The 24,467-nt window shown below is 37.6% G+C and overlaps 1 protein-coding gene across 2 annotated transcripts in view; it reads right to left on the reverse strand.

Moving 5' to 3' along the window:
• ADAM23 (ADAM metallopeptidase domain 23) overlaps window positions 1-24,467 on the reverse strand; it is a gene marked incomplete at both ends in the record, with an annotated part of 182,679 nt that overhangs the window by 20,636 nt on the left and 137,576 nt on the right. For both annotated transcript variants that reach the window (XM_080689511.1, XM_080689512.1), the window contains 10 exons: window positions 2,004-2,172; window positions 4,395-4,514; window positions 6,172-6,277; window positions 7,878-7,941; window positions 8,722-8,772; window positions 15,918-15,998; window positions 17,510-17,599; window positions 18,203-18,274; window positions 21,350-21,449; window positions 23,845-23,893. In XM_080689511.1, the coding sequence (XP_080545637.1) occupies window positions 2,004-2,172; window positions 4,395-4,514; window positions 6,172-6,277; window positions 7,878-7,941; window positions 8,722-8,772; window positions 15,918-15,998; window positions 17,510-17,599; window positions 18,203-18,274; window positions 21,350-21,449; window positions 23,845-23,893 (902 nt within the window). The remainder of the gene's footprint in view (window positions 1-2,003; window positions 2,173-4,394; window positions 4,515-6,171; window positions 6,278-7,877; window positions 7,942-8,721; window positions 8,773-15,917; window positions 15,999-17,509; window positions 17,600-18,202; window positions 18,275-21,349; window positions 21,450-23,844; window positions 23,894-24,467) is intronic.

A 24,467-nucleotide genomic window follows, 5' to 3' on the forward strand; every position in this document is an offset into this window, starting at 1 on the left:
CCTGCCAGTTCCTGCTACCATCCCTTTCTCTGCCAGCCAGGCCAGAGACCTCAGGGTGAGCTCTGTCTCTTCTCTCTTTCTCTGAGGATGAAGCAGCAAGTTGGAATGGAGTAATAATTTGGATAGAATACATAATCATCTACAAACTAGAGATAGAGGTGTTGAGACCCTTATCTGCCTATGAAATATATTCAGAAAGATTATGAGGTGATAAAAATCAACTTGAAAGCTTTTGAATTTGAAATATTATAATACTAGAATTATGATTAATAAGCCTGAAACTGACCTTTTTAAGAACTAGATAAAAGAGTGAAAGGGGTAGTAGGAAAGAAATACAAGCAATAACTGAAATATCTGGAAAGTCTCACCTAATGTAGCAACTAATGAACACTTAATATGCCAAGAACCTAGGCTACAAACTTGTGTAAAGCAACTTAATTAATCCTCCCAAACCCTCAGGGCTGAAAGTAACTTACAAAAGTTAACTCCAAAGTCACTGGAATAACAAGCAGAGCCAGGATTCAAACCCTTAATTCTCTTTAGCCTCCAAATCCATGCTCTTAAATCACTAAGCTATATTATTTCCCCCATGATCCCTTGCTTCAACCAAACCCAAAACTCAAGGTGGTCACTGTACATGGGCTTCTTGAGCCTACCCACCTGGTCTACTCTGTATCGCTTGTCTATCTATCCTGTTTTATATTAATTTCACCTTTATTTCAGCATCTCCCATTTTTTTTTATCATTTCTCTCAGTTTCTTCATGTCTCTCTGTTTTCATTTATAAAGTCAGTGTAAGTTTTTGCAATGCCTTCCCTTTTCTGAGCCCAATTTAAATAACTATTTAAAATTTGGCTTCTGATAATAAGCTTAGGTTTGCCAACAAGGGCAACTTGCCAAATACTTTGTTCACAATTAAAGGACAGTATTTTCTCTTTGGTTGGAAAAAAAACAGTATTTTTTCTTTGGCTGACAATGGTCCAAGCATAACTGTACAACTTTAAATATGTGAATATTTAAATATGAATATGTCATTTTAAATATGCTAAAACAACTTCTAGTCTACTATGATCTGGCATACATAGATATTCAGTATGTGCATACTGGGTAGCTGAAAACAAATTACCAAGATGGTTTCAGTTGTTTTGAACTATACAAAATAAATCACATAAGATCCACAGCTCCTTTAGAAACCACATAAATTTTCTTTTAGATGTTGTGATAGTTAATTTTATGTACCAACTTGACTGAGCCATGGGATGGCCAGTTAAACATTATATCTGGATGTATCTGTGAGAGTGTTTCTAAATTAGATTGGCACTTGAATAAGTGGGCTTCATAAACTAGATTGCCCTCCATGACATGGGTGGGCATGACTCAATCCATCAAAGGCCTATATTGTGCAAAAAGGAAGAAGAAGTTCGGTTTGCCGCCTTTTCTCCCCCTGCTTCATTGCTTAAGCTGGGATATCTTGTCTCTCTTCTGTAGCCCTGACACCAGGATTTATACCATCAGTTCTGTGGGTTCTCATGCCTTTGGACTCAGGTTGAATCACACCACTGGCTTTCCTGGCTTTCCATCGTATAGTCAGAAAGTTATGTGACTTCTCAGGCTCCATAACCACATGAGCCAATAGATCATAAAGTATCTCCTCAGATAGACAGGCAGGTGATAAGTAGGTAGGTAGATCGATCGATCGATCGATAGGTAGATCGATCTACAGTTTCTGTTTCTCTGCAGAATCCTGATGAATACAGATATTAAGTTTGATATCTGGAGAATATGGTGAATGTAAATAGCTAGTGATATGAAAAGCAACAAAAATAAAACTAAACACATGATATATTATTGGTAGATAAGGGTACTAAGAAACTAATCATAATCAGGGCATAGATTTTAGCAGTAGCCACAATAGGAGAATGGCTGAACTGGAAGTCTAACTACTGTGAACTTTGAGATGCCATACTATGAAGACCCGAGATGGATCATTAATACCTTACTTACCCCATGGCCTGAACAGACTTTACCCTTGGAATCAAGTGGGCAGCTGCTCATATTTAGGGCTTGAATCTGTAGGCACTTCCGATCTAAACACATCATGGATGGGCCGCATGGTGTTCCATCTTCTACGTAGCCCACATCTGTATCATCATCTAAAACTACATGAGCACCACTTAAAAAAAAAAACAAGATATTCATACAGTCATTATTACCATAGTTAGAAATGCAGTGTCATCCCCAATGAAGGTTTGCTCTCCATGTAACGAGGGAAGCTGTCACTGGACAGAGGTTCCTCCTAGCATTTTCCTACTTTTTTTTTTTTTTTTTTGTACTGGGGATTGAACTCAGGGGAATTCTACTTCTGAGCTATACCTCCATCCCTATTTTATTTTTTAAACAGGACCTCACTAAGTTGCAGAGGGCCTCACTAAATTTCTGAGGCTGGCTTCAAACCTGAAATCCTCCTCTTCCCTTTTTCCTCTTCCTCATCTCCCCTTAATAAAAGAGCATTAAAAGAAACTGCCTATTGTTAAAATTATTACACTAAACATCATCAGAAAAAATCATTTACATGAAGTGTATTCTAAATCTTCACTTGTTTTCAATACCCAATATTAAGACTAGGGAAGAGACATTTGTATTTGTATAAGAACAAAAGAATCAGAGAGATCATTAGTGCTACAAAGTTTTAACATGTATGATGGTACAAAAAAGCAGTTGTTGAGCAAAAACAGCAAACAATGGTAATTTTAAAGTATTATTATTACTTCAGAGGAATTTGTTAATCATAATTGAAAAAATAAACCATTTCATCTTTAATGATATTTACTTCTAAAACTTCATGGTTAGGAACAACATGAATTTAAAAATCTGCTAGTTTAGAATATGACAATTACAAGGTTATTTAAGTGAAAATATTTATAAAGTAAACTATATGCCTCAAGGTATCCAAGACCAAAAATTCATTTCAGGAAGGATTATTGTCTAAGACCTTGTAGCTATTTTCACAGCTGTGTCCATGTATGTCTATCACTCTGAACATCATGATGTATGATTACAATGCACCAATAAAAAGTTAAAATGAAATAAATAAAAAGTACAAATATACAGAAAAACAGCGACCATTTGGTGGCTCACGCTTGTAATCCTAGCATTTGGGAGGCTGAGACAGGAAGATCGCAGTTCACAACAGCCTCAGCTATTTAGTGAGGCCCTTGGCAACTCAGTGAGACCCTGTTTCAAAAAATAAAGAATAAAGAATAGGGCTGGGGGTGTAGCTCGGAGGTAGAATGCCCCTGGTTTCCATCCCCAGTAACACACACACACACACACACACACACACACACACACACAAAGACACACCTGCATGCCAAGGCTTATTGGAGCACTAGTTACAGTAGCTAAGTCATGGAATCAGCCTATGTGCCCATGAACAGGTGAATGGATACATAAAATGTGGTGTATATACACCATGAAATATCATTTGGCCATAAAGAAGAATGAAATCCTGTAATTCGCATCAAAATGGACAGATTTAAGGGAGATTGCATTTAGTTAAATAAGCCAGATACAGAAAGATAAGTACCACATTCTCTCTCCTTTGGAAACTAAAAAAAAACCAAAAAAGTCAACCTGAAAGTAAAGTAGTGATTAGTAGGGATTAAAAGCTTGCAGGGAGGTAGGAAGAAGGTACAGAAGAAGGGTGGATGGTTATGATCAATACACACATTGTGATTTTAGGGAACATCACAATGAATTTCATTAATGTGTACAATATATGTATATTGTGTGTGTGTGTGTGTGTGTGTGTGTGTGTGTGTGTATGTATCCTAAATGAATTTTACATTTAGATTTGGGTCCCATTTTCCAAGATATTTCATTATGTACATGCAAACATTCCAAAATCTGAAAAATCTAAAAAATCCCAAAATATGCCTGGTCCCAAGCATTTCAGATACGGAATGATCAAACTGTATCATAATCATAGCCTTAAAATCATGATTTAGGCTGAGACAGGAAGATCCCAGATTCTCCAGTCTTAGCAACTTAGTGAGACCTTGCTTCAAAATTAAAAAGGACTGGAGGTGTAGCTCAGAAGTAAAATGTCCCTGGGTCAATCCATGATACAAAAAAAAATCATGATTTGGCAGAATGACTCACTACTAATAACTAGTACCATTTTGAGCAAATGTAATTTATGATAGTGTATTTACAAATACACTACTTTCTTTTTTCATTGGCTCTCAACATGAAAGGCAATGATAAAATTGAAGTTAACTCTTCTCTTGTAAGAACAAAAAAATCTTTGATTTTTCTTTTTTTCAAAACTTGATTCTTTGAAATTTGTAATTCATTTTTATACATCCTGAGGTTTTTCAGCACTTAATATGGTACCTGCAGTCAATCACTCGGCCTTGATGGTAGAAGGAAGTCGGGATGATCTCTCCTTGAAGTTGACCAATACGCGGAGCTCGAGTAAGATTGGTACAAAGTAAAAATCCACAGAACACATCACTGAACATGTTTGAAAAAAAAATAGAAAGCAGAACAAGACAGAAGGAATCAAGCTCAGTGAAATCAAAACTATTTTCACATTTATTCAAAATGTTTAAGGATTCTTTTTCCTTCAAAATAAAACTATTTGTGCAGATATTATTGGTTGGCTATGCACAGTTTTGTTTGGGTCAATGAAGTATGTAACCCTGAAACATGAATAAGACAAGGATGTCCATTATCACCACTTCTTTTCAATATAGTACTTGAGACTTTAACCACAGCAATAAGGCAAAAAAGAGGAAAGGAGTGCAAATAGGAAAAGAACTAGAACTATCACTATTTGCAGATGACATGATACTAAGAATACCCAACAAACTCAACCAACAAGCTTATAGAACTGATCAACAAAGTCAGCAAAGTCAATATTAAATCAATATTAAATCAAAATTAAAACAAAATCAATATTAAAAAATCAGAAGCTTTTTTATAAGACATCATATGGGAAACTCTGTTCTTTGTTATTTTGGTTTAATTTTAAAGAAATTATAGTCAAAGGTTTGTTGACTTGTAAAGCATCATCCACCATCAAAGACTACATGGAATTTCAAAGTTTCATGAAGTGTATCATAGAGATCATTAACTAGAGAAATAAAACATCCATTAAATCCTCATTCTGCTTCAAATTTGGAGAAAAATCCACATTTTTTATGGCAGGAAAACAAAGGGGCTTTGACTTATAACAATGTTTCTATAAATCCAAGAAACTGGGTTAACAATTAAATCACAATTCTAAACTTTCTTCAACCAACCAAGGAAAATACAACCAATGTGCTCTGTAAGTATCTTACTTCCTGAGTAAGGATGCCTCCAGTATAAACTAAGTAGATGGTTTTTTAGAAGGGAAAATTATCTCTGATATAGCTATCAGATGAGTAATTTAAAGCTGTCACACATGTTAAATGATGAAAAATCTGTCATTACTGCACTTTGAATAGTTTCCAAAATACAATCCAGCCACATAATTTGTCTCTTAACCTCTGCATATCTCCCTAATATGTGGAAGCTAGGGAAAAAGGGGCATGGGAGGAACTCTAGACAAAGAAGGAGAAACCACAGATGAGCAAACAAGGTGACCTAACTGAGGGAAGTGGGAAGGGGGAGGGAAATTCTCTAATATACATGGCATACATTTACAAAGATATCAAAGTCAACCCCTAAGCCAAACATGAGGACAAGGGAGGGAGGAGGGCATGGGGTGGGAATTGGGGAAGGGCTAAATAAGTGATGTGGGCATGTATGTCTCTACCATCTTGTATTTCATTAAGATGTATGACTACAATGCACCAATTAAAAATTTTTAAAACTGCATATAATAGCATATTTGTAGGTCATATATCCCAGAAAAACATAATATTGAAACCTACTAGTCATTTGTAATGTTTTATTAAATCATATCCTCAAAGTAAAATTTATGTAAAATACAGCATATGCGATTCATTTTCTAAGTTCTGCAGAGGGGTGTGAGTCTGTCCGTGTATCAGTTTAGTCCTCTGTATTTGCTAAATACACCACTGTATTTTTAAGAGCATATTTAAAATTTTTGACTAGTGGAACATTTACAAAGAGTCAGTAATGTGTATGTTTTGCTCATTCTGGCCCCGGGCTGACCACTCACTGTTTACTGCATCGGATCCACCGGTCTCCATCCTTCCCACAGTTTCCCTTCTCAGTGCCTTCTGTATTCAGTTTCTCATAGCAGAACTTGTCAGACCCTGCAGCCTCTTTGGGAGAAAAGAGAGAGGAGACTTTAATTTTAGTTCTTTGTGTTAACCATCATCAGTAGTGTGCCATTAAATGTTTAATAACTAGTTCTCCAAAAAAAGAAAAATTCTATATAGTATAAATACTGCAGGGCTGATTCAAACTTTTAATCTGATATTCATTGGCTCAACAAATCCCTGAAAATTTAGCAAATGGCTTTGTGTGCTAACTCAAAAACAAAAAAACCAGTAACACATCCCAATAATGTGGCATGTACAGCTATGATCCTAGTGACTCGGAAGGCTAAGGTAGGAAGATTGCAAGTTGGAGGTCAGTCTAGGCAATTTGTGAAACCCTGTCTCAAAATAAAAAAATTAAAAGAAATGGAGATATAGCTCAATAGTAGAACACCTTTGGGTTAAGCCTTAGTATCACACACACACACACACACACACACACACACACACACATACACACACCAAACAAAAAACTCCAACATGACACTCTTTTAACATGAGAAACAAATTTATTACTAATTTTTTTTGGTGAGTTTGAGTATGGACAGTGAGAGGAATCATCAGCGGGAATGAGTAAAGTGATAAAAATCTAATAAACACTCTTAATCTTGTTTTATAGTAATATTATGAAATTAATTATAAAGTCTGCCCATTGAGATTTTATATTGGTACTTGGGTTTTGATATTTAATTTTTTTTAAAAGACAGTATGTCTCCATTATCTTTCCTGTGTCAGAACTCAAGTCCTGAGTATCTCTCAAATGATATTTGCCAAACACTGAGATCACCCACACAAGGTCTCTGTGTTGAGTTCATGTGCTTTCTTCCCCTGGGGAGGACCCAGTCTAAGCCAGCAAGGGAGGCTAATGACTAAGGGCCATCGATGATGCACTGTGGGGGTCATTAAGAGAACACATGTTGGAATTCAAGGACTGAGACTTATGACCTCATGCTTCTCAGGAAATACCAGCATTTCTCCACTTGTACTGAGAGAGTGAAAGACAGAAGTTTAGAAGTAAGCCCAACACTTTCCTGGAGTAAAAAAAAGAAAGTTTGCCTATGGGTTCCACCCCCAGTACCACACATACACACACAAAAAAATAGAAAGTTAATTTGGAGTGGGGGGGTAGATATGTAAGCTAAGGTATAAAGTAAATCATGCAAGTGGATTATGACCTGCCATGTTCCTTCTCTGCTGGCCAACATGACTGAATGACACTGTTCAGCTCTGATGACAAGTCCACAACGTGAGCAGGTGTCTTCTGTAGTTTCTATATTGTTAGAGGTGGGCAGTGCTGGGAACTGAACCTTTGAGCTACATACCCAGTCCTATTTTTATTCTTTATTTTGAAATAGGGCCTCACTAAGTAGCTGAGGCTGGCCGTGAACCTACGATCCTCCTGTCTCAGAATCCCAAGTACTAGGATTACAGGCATCCACCACCATGGCTAGCTCCTTTCATAGTTTTGTGACTAAAATTCACCCTTTTCTAGATTTTTTTTAACCCCACTCCAAGCTGGGTGTCTGTCAATAAGACTGGCAGAGAAGAACAACACTAGAAGAGAACTGCTCATGTGGCCTTCAAGCAGGAAAATGCCACCTACTTGTTCCCCAGATATACTGACACTGGTTGTCCCTGGTCTTGCACTCGCCATTGTAGCAGCGGCCCTGAGGAAAGACATACTTGTTAACGTGGAGCTGGTTCCATCTTACCCAAAACTTCAACTACAAGGTCTTCTCACGGTTAATTAAGTAAGGTTTTCCCCTCCACTCCATACTCTAATACTTTTGAATAAATATAATTAATTTTTTCCCGTTGTATACCCTAATGTCTCATAATGAATATAAAATAAATATAATCAATTTTCCCATTGTGTACCCTAAAAGTCTCATAAGGAATATAAAATAAGAACCACAAGTATCTTAATAGAAGCATAAGAATTCCACACAGTTAAAATTTAAAACTCAGAACAGACCATATTACCATATTTAGTTCATTAACAGAACCATATTTAGCTCTCTAAATCCAAACCAATCATATAAATTTTTAAATTACAGAAAACAAAAAATTGACCCATTTTTTGCATGATACAAAATAATTTTTAGCTTTTCTAGTATGTGAATGTTTGGGATTACAACCTTGCTTTAAAAACATAATAAGTTTGTCATGTTTTCTGCATTATAGACAGGCTGAAATTGTTTAAAGATTGTCACAACTTAATACTCAGGATTCCTAATTCTTCAATCATTGCATTTTTTTCTCTCAATCTGGACAATTTGTCACCCAAGTTAAATATCTTTGATGCCTGGTATGACATGAAGCAACTCTGAATTAGAAGTTCATTGCAATAATTGACTTGAATAAATTTCCATTCAAAGTTACAGTTATCAAAAAAAATTTCAAGCTAATCCTTTCAAATTACATTTAAAATGTACACATCAGCATACCTGATTTTGATTGCAGGCATATCCATCTTGCTTATGAAGGTTTGGTGGGCACTGAAAAATATCATCTTTTTAGTTAAAGCCTGCCATGTTAAAACCTCAAATATAGTGCTCAATAGATAGAAACATAGAAGAATGCAAACAAAGTGAATATGTTATTAGGAACATTTAGAAAACATAGGTTAACTCCTTAAGTAGGCTGTCTGAATTAATTCCATCATTGATAAAACACATAAACAAGGCCCATGAAGTGGCTGCTTTTTGTAAGTTTCTTTGTTTACCGTGAGATGCACTAGAATAACAAATTATATTCACTTGCCTAGAGAGATAAAAGTAGAAGGAATTAAAATGGACAGTGAAGGAAATGAATCAGCTTGTTATGTAGGAGTGGACATACTCAGAAACTAATTTACAAGACCTTGCTCGGCTCCATGAAAATGTCACATCTGCATGTGGCATCATGACACTCACCTCTAGGCCACTTCGCTGAGCCAGAGACGTGCTCTGCCTTCTAGCACAGCATGAGTGTTGTGTCCTCATGACATCCCTGACCTCGAAGACCCCAGACCTGTCACTAGAACAACCTGTGAGGTGATGACTATTTCTTTTTACAGGCCCATTTATCAAACCGTGTGTTTAAAAGCATACTTCATCCCCCACCAAGTTACCCTGAATAAGGAAAGTTAAGAGTTTTTTTTAGACATTTAAAGGTCATTTCAAGTCAAAGGCTCTGCTAGTCTTCAAACTATGAAAGAAAAAAGCTCTCCCAGTGCTCTGTTTGCCACTATCACTATGGTGTGAGACTATAATGCACCAGTAAAAGTATTTAAAAACACAAATTATGAATGGAAAAGTATGCTCAGGTTGGTGAGTAAATAAGAAACTACAACATACACCCAGGTCCCTCTCCTCCTTCACCTTTGCTGTAATGAATTGCAATCCTTCCGGTTGTTCAGGCCAAAACCCAGAGACAGCCCCTATTCCCTCCAACTTTCCACCCAATCTATTAACAGAATCTGATAGCTTCACTTCAGTGTCACCATTGGACCACCTGCTCCATCTCCACTGCTAAATCCTTGTCCAGGCCACCACCGCATCCACCTGGCTTACAGCCTCCCCCCTGAGCTTCCGTTCTCACCTGGTCCCCTCGTGGTCTATACCGCTATCAGAGTGAGCCCTTGAAAAGCATAAATATCAAGTCATATCATTCCTCTGCTCAAAACCCAGTTTATTCACTGGCCCTCAAAGCTCCACTAATCCTCTCCACCCTACCCCACCCTATCCTCTCTGACCCCATTTCCTGTTCCCTCCTGTGGCTGGGGAGCCCATCAGTGACACACAGGCACACTGCCAGCAAAGGCCTCGGCTTCTCCTTTTCCTCCCATGTTTGCCCCACATTTCTGCATGGCTGATTCCCTCCCCTTTTGGAGGCTTTGCCCAATTATGAGGATCTCAAAGGGCCTTCTTAACCATGTACTTTAAAACCACAAGAACCGCCAGGTGTGGTGGCGCACGCTTGTAATCCCCGTGCTTGGGAGGCAGAGACAGGAGGATCGTGCAGGTTCGAAGCCAGCCACGCTGGCTTAAGAGACCCTGTTTCCAAATAAAAATATAAAATAGGTCTGGGAGTGTAGCCCGGGGGTAGAAGGGCTTCCAGGAACCCCAGTACCAACAAAAACAAACAAACAAACAAACAAACAAAAACCCACAAGACCCTCCCAAAATGACATTCTCGGTTCCCCAGGTCCTGATTTGTCCTTAGCATTTATCACCAATTGATAATTCATATATTTTACTTCTGTTTGTTTATTGTTGTTTCCATCCTCATGTGAGCTCCAGGCAAGCAGGATTTTCTGTTTTGTTCCAGAATAATACCAGGTTCATGGTACGTGCTCAATTATTATTGACTGAGACAATAAATAAATGACCCACGTAGACACAATGAAGTTATTCTATTCTGCACGCACTGGGCTGTTAATCAGATCGCAAGAAGATAATAGGATTCATTTAGCATTCCTAAGGAGGAATACTAAAGAACACCTTGAGATCTTTGTTTCTAAGTCTTCCTAAAAAACAACAAACTCTCCCAAAAGCTTCATTCATCGTGGCCTGGTATTTAAGGGATCCAGTTACTGGCACCAAGACCTCGGAGAGCAGGCCAACTGCACAAAAGCAGAAATCCCTGCGGCCTCTTTCACCTACCCAGATTCACTCAGAACACAATTATAATCCCATCAATTCACTACCATTAATTATTCACTTACCCTAAAACTAATGGAACTACAGTAAACAGAAATGCAAAACAAAAAAATGCTGCTACTAAAATAGGCACATCAGAATCTAAAATTAGCATTGTTTCACTTTTAAGACATTTCATAAGAATGAAAAAGCTTATAGAATTCTTTACTAATGAAAAAAGTCCTTATTATGAATTGCCACAGTATCATGTGAGATTTCTAATCACTTTTGTTTTAGTTTAGAATCACAAATGTCATTGCTTATCATTGAAATGTTTAACAGAGAAATTATGGGTCTTCTTACATTTTCTAAGGACATTTAAAATATGAGATCCAGCTGGGCGTGGTGGTGAACTCTTGAAATAACAGCATTCAGGAGACTGAAACTGGAGGATCACGGTTCGTGGACAGCCCTCCACAACTTAGTGAGGCCCTTCACAACTTAGTGAGACCCTGTTTCAAAAATGAAGAATAAAAAATAGGGCTGGGTGTGTAGCTCGGAAATAGAATGCCCCTGGGTTCTATCTCCAGTATGGCAAAATAAATAAATAAATAAAATTAAATAAAAAATGAAAGCCACATATCAGGATACTTTCTTCTGTGGACAGAGTTTAAATTCCATTTCTAAATCTGATTTCACCCTCTAGTTTTATGTTGTACAGGGAGGTTCACTTGAGGCAGATTTTAATAGGGCAACAGCACTTAAAAGTGTTTGCTTTAAATTGTACTATACTATCCATTTATACAATATATTTCCTAGTGATAAAAAAGCCATTTCTTACATTTTAAAAATGTTTTTATTATATAGTCCAGTAGTTTTCACCAAGGATTTCCCTCAAGCATTGTTTACTCTGTCACTGTCACAAACGGTGAATTTTAAAAGTGGCCCAGCCGGGCGTGGTGGCGCATGCTTGTAATCCCTGCGCTTGGAAGGCGGAGACAGGAGGATTGGGCAGGTTCGAAGCCAGCTCTGCTGGCTTATGAGACCCTGTTTCAAAAAAAAAAAATAGGTCTGGGAGTGTAGCCCGGAGGTAGAAGGGCTTCCAGGAACCTCAGTACCACCAAAATAATAATAAAAATAAAAGTGGCCCAGAGGACTGATTTAATACGAAAATTAAGCAAAAATATGAGGTTAGAAACAAAGTCATATTACTGCCTATAGATTCTGATCCTCAGAGATGCATAGATTCTATTTTCTTAAAAATTATTAGCATCAATAGCCGGGCGTGGTGGTGCACGCTTGTAATCTCCGCGCTTGGGAGGCTGAGACAGGAGGATCATGCAGGTTCGAAGCCAACCTCAGCTACTTAGTGAAGCTCTCAGCAACTTAGTGAGACCCTGTTTCCAAATAAAGTATAAAATGGGTCTGGGAGTATAGCCTGGAGGTAGAATGCCTCTGGGTTCTACCCCCAGTACCATAAAAAAAAAAAATTATTAGCATCATTTAAATTCAAAGTTTACTGTTTATGAAAGAATAGAATAAAAATTAAAAAAAAAACCTCCCTCCACTCCAGTTATCAATTTTGGGTTCATTTTAATCATGTTTAAAAATTATTGGTAAGAAAACATACTTTTCTAACATACCACTAAGAAATTATATTGTTAAATATATTATACTGTTAAATTATACTATTATTATACTGTATATTATAGATAGTATATAGTATAATAATATGTAGTATTATAACAGTATTATATAATATATATAGTACAGTAACAGTATAGATTATACTGTTATATTATTGTACTGTTAAACTACTGTTAATATAGTGCCATAATAGAATAGAATGTTTTCTTATTAATAATTTTTAAAGATGATCAGAATCCCCATTATAAAAGCCTTATTTTCAGTAAATTCCATAACAAATCCAAATTTAAAAAATGAAATGAGAAAAAAGAACTATACTTCTAAAAGAACTGAATACAGAGAGCTAAATCCAACTATAGTGGTTATAAAAATAGTGTTATTCTATAAAACCAAAAATATAACTCAATGAAATAGTACATCACGATTGTCAGTACATTTTTCATGAAAGGTAGAACCCACAATTCTTATACTATCATTATGTTATTGAAAAATTGCAACAAAAAGCCTGTTTATACATTTGGTTTATATTTTTAAGTATAAGGAACAGATGCATGAAAACTACACATACACACACAAAAAGTAGACTGAAATATTTCCCTGTACCACACAATTGAAGCATCTATTTGAACTGAGCCTCAGTTAATACATAGCAAGATCTTTCAAAAAGGTTGATGAGGAACCTTTCTTTCTCCTCATGTTTCCTTCCAGTGAACAGAACTCACTTACTGTTGCCACTCTGCTCCTTCACTCACTTCTACCACTGGGAAGTGGGATATTGATTGACAAGCTTGGGAAGAATAATTAAGCATTCAGGCTCAGTTCTGTCATTCTTCCCTTAGAAGCAATCTTACCCATATAAGTCATGCGTTCACTACTGCTTCTCCATGCCACACATTTGTAAGGGCCCGCCTCTGCAGCGAGAGGTCGTCCTGGGTACAGTTTTATCAGTCACTATTTGCTACAGCTTGAACCAGGATCTATAAAGATACTAATTTAACACTCACATTAAATTATGGCCTTCAACTTTGGCAGTGTCAATTCAAAAAGTGATATTTTGACCTCCAACTAGTGGTCGGGGTCCTCTTGGAAGCCACAGTATCTTGCAATGATAATCCTATTCCTGGGAATTTATCTAAGGAGCAAACACTGAACAAGAAATATTCTTAAAAATGCACAAAGATGTTCTTTTTCCATACTAATGAAAAACTGCTATAATCTAAATACACATCACTGGATGTAAATCAACTGATAAATCCACATGAAGAGGATATTCATGAGAACCATGTAATAATAAAAGAAAATACTCTTAATGTCAGAATAAAAATTAAGGCAGAATGAAGTCCAAAATTCTTACCATGGTCTACAAGTTCCTACCTGCCCTGATTCCTGGTGTCTTTTCTGCTACCATGGGTTCACTCGATTTTAAAGAAGCCCAGCCATGACTGTTTACTGACTGGCTTTTTCTTATTGGTATCTCTACTTATCTTCCGCCAAGAAGAAACATCTGATTGTCCCATCTAATACTCCCACCCTGTCTTTCTTTCACACCACCTTATTCTATGCCATCTACTATTTTTATTTATTTATTTATCTTTCTACATTTAGCAGAATGTAAGTTCTTATCAATCTTGTTCTTTCCCAAATCTTGGCTGTAAAGCAGTGTTGGACATACAACTTAACAGATGTTTGTGACAAAAATTTAAAATAATGACATAACTTTTTTTTTTTTTTGCAGAAGTGGGGATTGAACCCAAGGACATTCTACTATTGAGCTACACCCTCAGCCCTATTTTTTATTCTTTTTATTTTGAAACTAAAAATAAAAAGTTGTACACTAAGTTGTAGAGGGCCTCACTACATAGCTGAGACTAGCAGCAAACCTGTGATTCTCCTGTCTCATCCTCCTAAGTACTGGGATTACAAGCATGTGCCACCAAGCTGGCTATGACATAATTTTTTAAAACATAAAAGTTATATAAAGATGTAATTCTAAAAGGCAACTTTAATTACATTGTTATAATCATTTTAATGGATAATAAACTGTTGGGGCCCACTCGGCTAGACCGGGATGGGGCGGTGGCTCAAGATGGCGCCTAGGCATGTTGCCAAGTCACGAGGCTCACGAGGCTGGTGGTGCCCTGAGCCTGCGCAGTGAGCCCTATCAGGCGCCCTACACATGATCAGTGACACAGCACCTCGTGCTACCACCAGCCCGCCTACAGAGGGTTAGAAATGTGCATGCCCTAGCTGTGGGAAGCTTGGGGTTGGTGGAGTAATGAGGGAGGGGTTATGAGACTGATATATATTTGCCTGCTGTGCGCATTGAGGAAGCATTAAAGAGGAAGCATCATCAACAGACTCAGCGTTTGTGTCTTCTTTCCCAGGGCTCTGCAGGATGGAGCCTTAGGGAAGGGACAAGTGGTGGCCTGTATGGGGACGCGACAATAAACCATGCCAATGCATAGAGGCCATGAACCCAGAGCTACATGTGAGGGACAGAGGTGGCAACAGAGACAAAGGAAGGTGGACCTCAGCTCATGGCCCCACTGTACTCAGGACTGTGCAGCTAGTCTATCATTTCCTATGTTGGGATCTCATCCAAAATAAAGGGTTTGAACTGGGCGTGGTGGCACACACTTGTAATCCAGCATTTGGGAGGCTGAGGCCAGAGGATCACGGTTGATGGGCAGCCTCAGCTACTTGGTGAGGCCCTCTGCAACTTACTGAGACCCAGTTTCAAAATAAAGAATAAAAAATAGGGCAGGGGGTGTAGCTTGGAGGTTGAATGCCCCTGGGTTTCATCCCCAGACCCGCAAAAAAAAAAATAAATAAATAAAGGTTTTGTATCTTTGAAATATTTGAAAACAGTATATTAGTGCTCCAGGTGAATGTATTGTTTAAAATGTGAGAGCCATGCCTATAAACCTAGTATTTGGAAGGCTGAAAGAGAAGGATCTTAGGTTTTAGACTAGCCCTGGCAAATTAGCAAGACTCTTGTCAACCTAGTAAGACCCTGTTTCCAAACAAAATATTAAAAGGGTGTGGCTCAGAAGTAAATCTCCACTGCCAAAAAATAAAAAAAAAGATGTAGAGGCCAGGAAAAAAGATCAATTATTTGGGTATAAATTATATAAGGGAAACAATTTATGAGAGGCAAATTTGGGAGAAAAAATATGTAAGCTCCAAAATAACAAACCAAATTTTCCTAAAACAAAGTGTGGTAAGAGATAAAAAGAATATAAAAACTGCTAGAAAACAAAGCAAGACAAAACAAAAAGCAAAAGAAATCAAAGCACCATCACACGTGTAATCTATACGGACAGTTTCAAAATGTGCGTTGCACAATGTGTTGCCTAAAACTCAGTTTGCCATACCTGGCCAGAGTCTCCAGTGCAGTATTCGGTGATGTCACACCCATTCACAGCATCCCGACATTCATAGCCTCGGGGCTGAAACTGCAAATCAAAACTTAATATTAAGAGCTGTTATTAATCCATACTTGAAGATGTTATCATTCTTATATTCACCAACATTCTTATGTTTTCTTATAACCACCACCAAATCCTTTTATTAACTAATAAAATAGTGGCAGAATGAAACAAGGCCCAGATACCACCTTCTACACTAAAAATGAGTCATCAGCTGAGCAGCATTAAATATTCAGACTTCTAAACTCCCTGTCTCCAAGTGTTATTTTAGGAAAACAATGTGATGAAAATTATGTAAAGAAGAAATGCTGGTTTGGCTTAAGACAAAAAAACCAAAACACTGGAATATAAACATTTAAGATCTTTCTGAAGCACTGATACACATACCTTTATCTTCACTAATTTATCCATTAGCTTGGATGTCTAACCGGGCCTTGGCTAAATATACACAATAAAATTAAAATGAATTTACATGAATCATCTTCAATGGTGCCAGTGATTGCCTATGATATAAAAAACATTTTGTTTGTCTGGGGAGGGTATAGATAAAATATAAAGGAAGGTCCAATAGCCTGAAAAAATTTATAATCTAGTAGATAACATGAAGCAAGTATAAACTAAGCTAGAATATTCCAGAATGCAATAATGTAAAATATCCATTGATACTGAAAAATAATAGAATCATATAATTTCATGATTATAAGAAATATCACAGGTCTTATATGTCAGAGAAATAAATATCAATGGTAAATTTTCAAAAATAACTGGGGGCCACTACAGATACAAGACTATGTCCACAAACACAAATTGTGTAAAAATGCATATAAACATACTTAATTACGTCTTATTTTAGCTTTCCTGACTATATAGATTGTTCAAAAAGTCAAGTGGGAAAATATAAGCACTAACTTTGAAGTTCTAGGTCTAAAAGAAATTGGGATTTGTTTTGAAGAAGAATACTCTAAGTAGGTCATATTATCAAAAAGACCACAGAAGAGCCGGGCGTGGTGGCGCACTCTTGTAATCCTCACACTTGGGAGGCTGAGACAGGAGGATCTCGCAGGTTCGAAGCCAGCCTCAGCTGGCTTAAGAGACCCTGTTTCCAAATAAAACATAAAATAGGTCTAGGAGTGTAGCCCAGCAGTAGGAGGTCCCTGGGTTCCATCCCCAGTACCACCAAAATAAATAAATAAATAAATAAATAAATAAATAAATAAATCCCCAGGAATTGTCCCTCTTCCATTCAACAATTTAATTTGATTCTCATCTGTGTTAGTAGGGCAACTCTTAATGTTTACTTTGGAAGCCATGTAGCTCTATTTCCTTAAGGAGATACTGGAGGATAAGATAGTGTGTAGTGAATAAAAGTGAAGGTATATATTGGAACCCGCAGAAATTGTGTGGAATTACGAATTCTACACAATTGTCAGGCTCATGTGCATATATTTTTAACAAGCTATACAAATGCGGAGCATACATAGTGTGATATTTGGCTAATTTGTCAATTAAAAGAAAGATGGAGCTGTCAGGGAACTCACAAGGCATGAGGTGTTGTTACAGCAGGGCCCGTCGCTGCAGTGGGCCCCATTGGAGAGAGAGCATTTCTTGCAGCACAATCCATAGCACTCCTAGAGGAAACACTGCTCGTGAGTAAACCAGGACCCTGGCCCACTGCTCATTCAACATTCTCTCCACACAAGACTTATGCAGAATCAAATGACTAGCCATATACAATAGTAAGCGAATATTTTAGGAAAGAATTAATCATTATAGGCAGTGATGGACTCCTTCTTGCCATACTTCTTAGCAGAGTATGGTCTCCTATGACAGAGCGTCTCCATCAAAGACTATGCGCACTGTTTAGCAGCCCTCCTATCCCTGTGAGCTCTACTACATTCTTAACACCCAGTTCAGTTTTATAAAGGCAAAAGTAATGAACAGTTTGAAAAAAAATGTTTCACGACTTGGTAAAACTTATCTGAGATAAGTATGAGTCATAGATTTTTAAGAGGCACAGAATTTGATTAGAACAATCCATTAGGCGGTTTCAGACAAGGGGGTAAGGGCATGACTAATTCTAGCGTGTCTGAGCTGGGATGAAGTATTGATCTGAGACCAGGAAGCAAAGCAGCGGCTCTACAATGACCGATCGCGAGGCGCTCTCACGGGTGCTACTCCTGTTGGCTCTGGGGAAGAGCGGTGCTGAAGGTGAGGAGGACTCTTACACCTACCACATGGAAGCCACAGTCGCATTCCTCCCCAGCTTCTACATAGCCATTTCCACATTCTGTGGGCTCAAACAGCTGAAAGAGATTAGAAAGAAAAAAAGAAAACGTTTTAATATGTCACAGGGAATCAACACACCAACCAGTCCACACACATTGCTCCATAAACACCTATCGTGTGGTATTCTTCTGTGATCTGTCATTATGGTGGTTTTATATGTGATGTCTATGTGGGGAAATACTATTTATATATTAATGTCACTTTTAAAGCCATATTAAAAAGGGATGAGATCTCTTGGGGGTTTCATTGGTGATAGACTCCAGAGATGACCTCTAGCCAAGTTACTTTTTATGAAAATAAGCTGTCAAGAGGAATAGATCACTTTTCATATTTGCTAATGGATCTGAAATGCACTGCTAATAAGACTCACAGATATCTAATTTGCTGACTTGTTTCAAGGCATCTGAGAAGACATAAAAATTATCAAGAAGATAAATATGCTTCAGTAACAGCCAAATGTGATAAATACAATCAAGTAAATGTAAATACACTTAGAAGATAATGTTGGTAGAAACCCAAGCCCATCATTCTTATTGAAAAGCCTACCATTCTCACTTCATCGTCTGAAGCATGTCATGTAGACACATGTATGAGTATATAGAAATCTCCTCAATCATTGCTGCAGTGGTGGAAGAGTCAAATTTCTAGAGCAATCCACTGTAGTGGCACCATGAATTGGCTTCCAGATAAATGTTCTTACCGATCAATTGTTGAGCTAGTTTATTGCTTATGAGAAACATACGTCTAGCTCCCACCACCTGAGGTAGGATATCTCTAGGCATGACCATTCCCTTAGGTGAAGAGTGAAGCAGCCCATTTCAACACATGGCTCAGAGCCATCAATGTAAGAGGAAAAAAGAGACCCTGTCCCCAGCAGGTGTATACACCCTAAGGAAAGGTTATCTTCTTCTCTGTCTACCCAAGACTCCACCTGACTTCCATTTCCAGGAAGGCAATACTACCATAAGAAGCAAGGCTGCCTTCCCAGACAGTTGGATGGGACTCTCCTGTGGCAAATTCCAGTGATCCCTGTGCTAGTTTGATCAGGAGGCAGAAGAAAAAGGAACAGGGAAAGGCCAGCTAGAACATGACCAGCATTTTGTATCAGCTCTCCCATTTCTTTCATTCTAAGCTCTTCCTGTACCTTGAGATGGGTCACTATCTCAGGACAGATAGAACACACGGCAATTGGGAAGATTCCCAAAGCACAGAAAATGTACACATGGATAATGTGAAAGACACACATACACACATACACACAGACACACAGACACACACACACACACACACACACACACACACACACATTCATTGGCTAAAAACACTTGGGAAAATTTCATTGTTTGATAAACACATGCAAAGTATTCCACTGAAATCAACAGGGGCTTTTTTAACAATTGTAATATGCAGTTTAAAAAGTGAAATAATTCTGTATTTACTAACTTTCAAAATCAAGGATGCATGCATAGTTATTTTTATATAGTTTCCAAGTTATTGCAGTAATTTTATTTCTGCTCACGGGCAATTTGAGAAATTCAATGATGGATCCTCACGCATATATTAGAAACCTAACCTTTCCAAATGAGTGAGTGTTGCTTCCCCAGGCATGATGCTTATAATTAGCTGGTATGCAGCAAGCTAGGTAAAATTAGCCTAGCTTGTATACAGCAACTCAAAACTGCCAGTGTCTTACATTAGTTCGTCGTTACGGATTTCACCCATTTCAAACACTTGGAAGCTTTCAGGTTTCTGGTGCACAGAGATCGATGCCACGAAAGGCAGGCAGCCTACTTTAATGATGCAAGGTCACTTTCAGAATCCTGTTTCTTTTTCCAAAGTTTTACTGAGATTTTATATAGATGCCAGGCATCACACTACTATCCCCTGACTCTAACAGTTATCACTTAGTTATGGGTATGGTATAACTTATTCTATCAGTTTTTCATATTTGTCACTGATTCTTTTTCGGGAAAGGTTAAAGTGGTTTCCTGGCACTCAATTTGCAGAGTATTAAAACATTTTTCAAAGCGCTGAACTATCTGTCTAATGAAGTACTATCCTAAAAGAAATACACAATTGTTAGAATTCCTATGCCATCTGCTAATCAGAAACAATCTTGTCATTTTAGTTTGTTGAACAACTTTATTTCCAAATAGACCCTTATCCAAAAGCTTTATAGCCAGAGGATTGATAATTTTGGCTTTGCTGGATTTCAGAAAAGTATAATGACTGGCCGTGTTCTAGATAATAGTCCGAGGGGCCTGGAGCACACTCTGTGACCAAACACATTAGTATTTCTGCAGTAAGACTTATAAGTATTGACACTATAGGGATAAATAAAAAGTTTAAATATAAGACAAGTTATATTGTCAAAGTGTTTTCTACAAACTCATAAAACCATATCTAGAAATGTGCAGTTTTTAAAATTCAGGATGTATGGATTTGGGATCTTGATAATGTATACATGTTTCAGTGAAAAGTCAGCTACAGACCTCTTCAGGAAAAGAGACTGTAATATAAGCACATAGTATTTATGAAATACAAAAATATGTTGGAACAGTTTTTTCTGGCTGAAATTAGTAATGTTTCTAGACAGACAGAGGAAGGTAGGAAGGTAGGAAGGAAGGAAGGAAGGCCCTAAAAAGAATGTCAAGAAGAAATGGAATTTTTAACAGAGAAATATGTTAAAGCAATATTTTATCTTGTGTGTGTATGGGGAGGGAGTGTACTGGGCATCCTTCAGTTAAAATATCTTTGAAAATTTTATTCTAGGGTATCTACCATGCTGCCAAGAGACAGTGGGCAATAGTTTATCTAACCCACTGCCTCTTAGCAGCATGGTAGAAAATCCTAGCATGAAATTTTTAAAAGCATTTTAAAGCATTTTTGCTTTGTGAGGGTTGGAGGGTGCAGCTGAACACTGAGCCATAATTTGGTTATTAATTTAAACAGGATTCAATCTTCAACGACTTTTTATAATTAAATATTAATCTGACTGATAAGAAGCCACTTTCTGAGACAACTATCTTGATATTTGCCACTGTTTCATTGTTAAATACGGGAGAGAGAGCTGTACTTTCTAAGTTACTAACCTTTGTTGGCCTATTGAAAAGACAAGCTCCTCCTCCTCTCTGTAAAAAGTCTCTGTACTCCAAAATGCTGCACTTGGAGAACTTTCGGGAATGGGATACCCTGAGGAAACAAAACATCAGTGATGTAAATAATCTGCCAGGAACAGTCACTGAAGAAGAAAATTAAAACCCCTGAACTGGAACACAGTGTTCATTCTGGCAGATGAATCTACGCAAATTTTGACAAGGCACTTATCTTCCAATTGCTAAATAAGTTTGTGTGAGTTTGTTAAAAAAAAAAAAAAAAGAAGAAAGAAAGAAAGAAATGCAAAGAAAATCACAGAGCTGGGGACTAGGTTACAACCTCCTCGGCAGTTAAGTTCCCTTGTGACCTGGCTTGAACAGGTGTGTGTGTGTGTGTGTGTGTGTGTGTGTGCGTGTGTGTGTGTGTGTGTGTGTGTGTGTGTGTGTGTGTAAATGAACTAGAAAACCTTTCATCTAGGCTGTTTCTAAAAGGTGATCATTTTTATTTGCTATGTCTCAGTAAAAGCGGGCACTTTTATGACTCTACCCTGAATAAAAGGAACACCTAAGCCTACTAGACTTAACTTTAGAAAGGAGAGTTGGAATGATGAATTTATTAAAGAATACATAATTTGGGCTTCAATAGTGTGATTCAGGTAAACAAGGAAAACTTAACAACATGTACTGGACCATATGTATATATTACATATGTTTTTAGAGTGTATGCTCACATTAAAAGTGGAATTAGGGTAAGCTCCTGGGAAGAACAGCTCCTTATTCTCAATTTCAAATACTATTGGGTGATAGTCATGATTTAGCAGGACTAAAAAGCGAGCCTCTCTGTGATTTACTTCATCAAATTAATACTTCTTTTTTTTTTTTTTTTTTTTTTTGCAGTACTGGGGCTGAAATCCAGGGACAGTCTACCTCTGAGCTACACCCCTGGCCTTATTTTTTTACTCTTATTTGAAAACAGGGTCTCACTGAGTTGCAAAGGGCCTGACTAAGTAGCTAAGGCTGGCCACAAACTGCGATCCTCCGGTCTTAGCCTCCCAAATGCTGGGATTACAAGTGTGCGTCATCACGCCCAGCTATCAAATTAATACTTCTACATCAGCACACAAAGGACTATTATACAATGCCCAAGGATAAGGTAGATCATAAACACTGATTCCCCAGAAATATTTGTGATGATATTTGATTCAAGAGTGACAGGCCATTTATTTCAGGATACAATCCAATTGCTTTCTATATTCTGAGGTCTGAAGAGTATATGAAAGGAACCAAACCCCACCGCTGTTGACAATGACTGCTTACAAGAACTGTATAGAAATAAATACTTGAGAAAATATACATTAAGCCTTAAATGGGTTTTATTATATTCTATGAGTAGGCAGTCCAAAGATCCATAGAGAAACTGAAATTTTTAAAGACAGGTGATATCTTCCTGGAGAACCAGTATTATAAATGGTGCTGCCTTCTTATAGCAGTCCTTAGAAAAGCCTGTATGAGCCATGAATGACTAAACAGTGGGACAGTAGAAATGCAACTGCAGGTGCTATGAGTTTCAAGTTTAAACTTCACTTCTGAGGATATGTTCTAAAATTGCACAGGTCATGCTGACCGTGTAGACCTTTTCTCCCTAAGAGCTGGACTTCTGGGAGGTTTGGGTGGAAGAATAAAGAATGGGGCTACAGGTGGGTAGGGATCTCTGGCAACTAGACTCAGAGGGATGGAGGTAGGACCAGAAATTGCCAATGTCCTAGCAGGTGTCTAGGATGGACAAAAGATGGGCAATTGGGTAAGGAAACCTCTCCTAACTATAAGGAGGAGGCTACATCTCAGGAGGCCTGGGGACCATGGTTTGCATGGGACATGGATCTCAGGCAAAGGACAATTATTTCACACCTACTTTCACTGACACAACAGCAGGTATAGGGCAGCTGCCCTAGTTCCCAAAGTATCCACAAAAGAAAAGTGAAGATAGGTGAGTGAATGTTCAAATATTTACCACTAGAAGACTATCTAATTTAGATACAATAAATCTGGCCTAAGAAAAAAGCTTTATTGATTCTATATATAGTATATTTTTATTACCATAAGCATATATACTTGCAAGTTCCTTCACATGTAAACTGATGACTAAATTGATTTTAACTGACTGCTTCAGGTAGACAACCAGCTTTTATTCTAAGTGTACTAAAATATTAATGCTTCCCCTAAGCTTAGAAGCATTTGATAATGTGCTTCCTTTAAGGGTTAATAAGAAGTAGAAGTAGCTAATACATTGAACTTTTATCACCAACCTTAAATAAAACATTGAAATATAAAGTGAATTAGACCTGTCAGTTTTAAAATATCAGACAATTAATTATTGAATTTATACTAAGTGCTTAGCCTAAAAGACCAATACCAGAGAGACTATGTTTCTAATTATATGCAGCAATTTTAGCAAAAGGCATATATCAAATGCATGTGTCATAAAAACTTACCCTGTTTCCTCCATGATGCAGCCACCCCAGGATTCTGTACAGTCACATTCTAATGCAATGAAACAATAAAACAACAGAAGGAAAAAAGAAACAACCAAACTCACATCATTGATTTGCATTCCAGCTACTACAAAAATTCTTTATTTCTGACGCAATGTCAAATATATACAGAATGTGAAGTCTTATAGAACAAAATTTATTTTCACTTAAGTCAGTATTTCCTTATTCTTTTTCCAGCTGTCAAGGAATAAAACTGTGCTCCTCTTCCTTTTTCTAACTCAGAAAACTCAATTAGGTTCCTAGTTCTAATGTTTAGTGAGAAGTAGCCTGGTCTAGAAATTGGAAAATCTAGGTCGTAGTCCAGTTTCTACCATATGGGAGAGTCCCGTAGGCAAGTGAGGATCTTTCTTGGTTCTCAATGCTTGCTTCTACCTCTAAAGTGGGAGTACTGTCTCTCTGCCTGTCTCTCATAGTGGTCCTGGGGTTCATGTAGATGGTGTGCATGAGTGCTCTCCAAAAACACAACCAACTATCACTGAAGTCTTCCTACAGAGTGCACTGAAAGTTAGAGAAGAGAATTTCACCTGCTAGAGTCAAAGCCAGAATCAGCCAGAGATTTGGGG

This window comes from Muscardinus avellanarius (genome assembly GCF_963383645.1).
Source record: "Muscardinus avellanarius genome assembly, chromosome: 2".
Lineage (NCBI taxonomy): Eukaryota > Metazoa > Chordata > Mammalia > Rodentia > Gliridae > Muscardinus > Muscardinus avellanarius.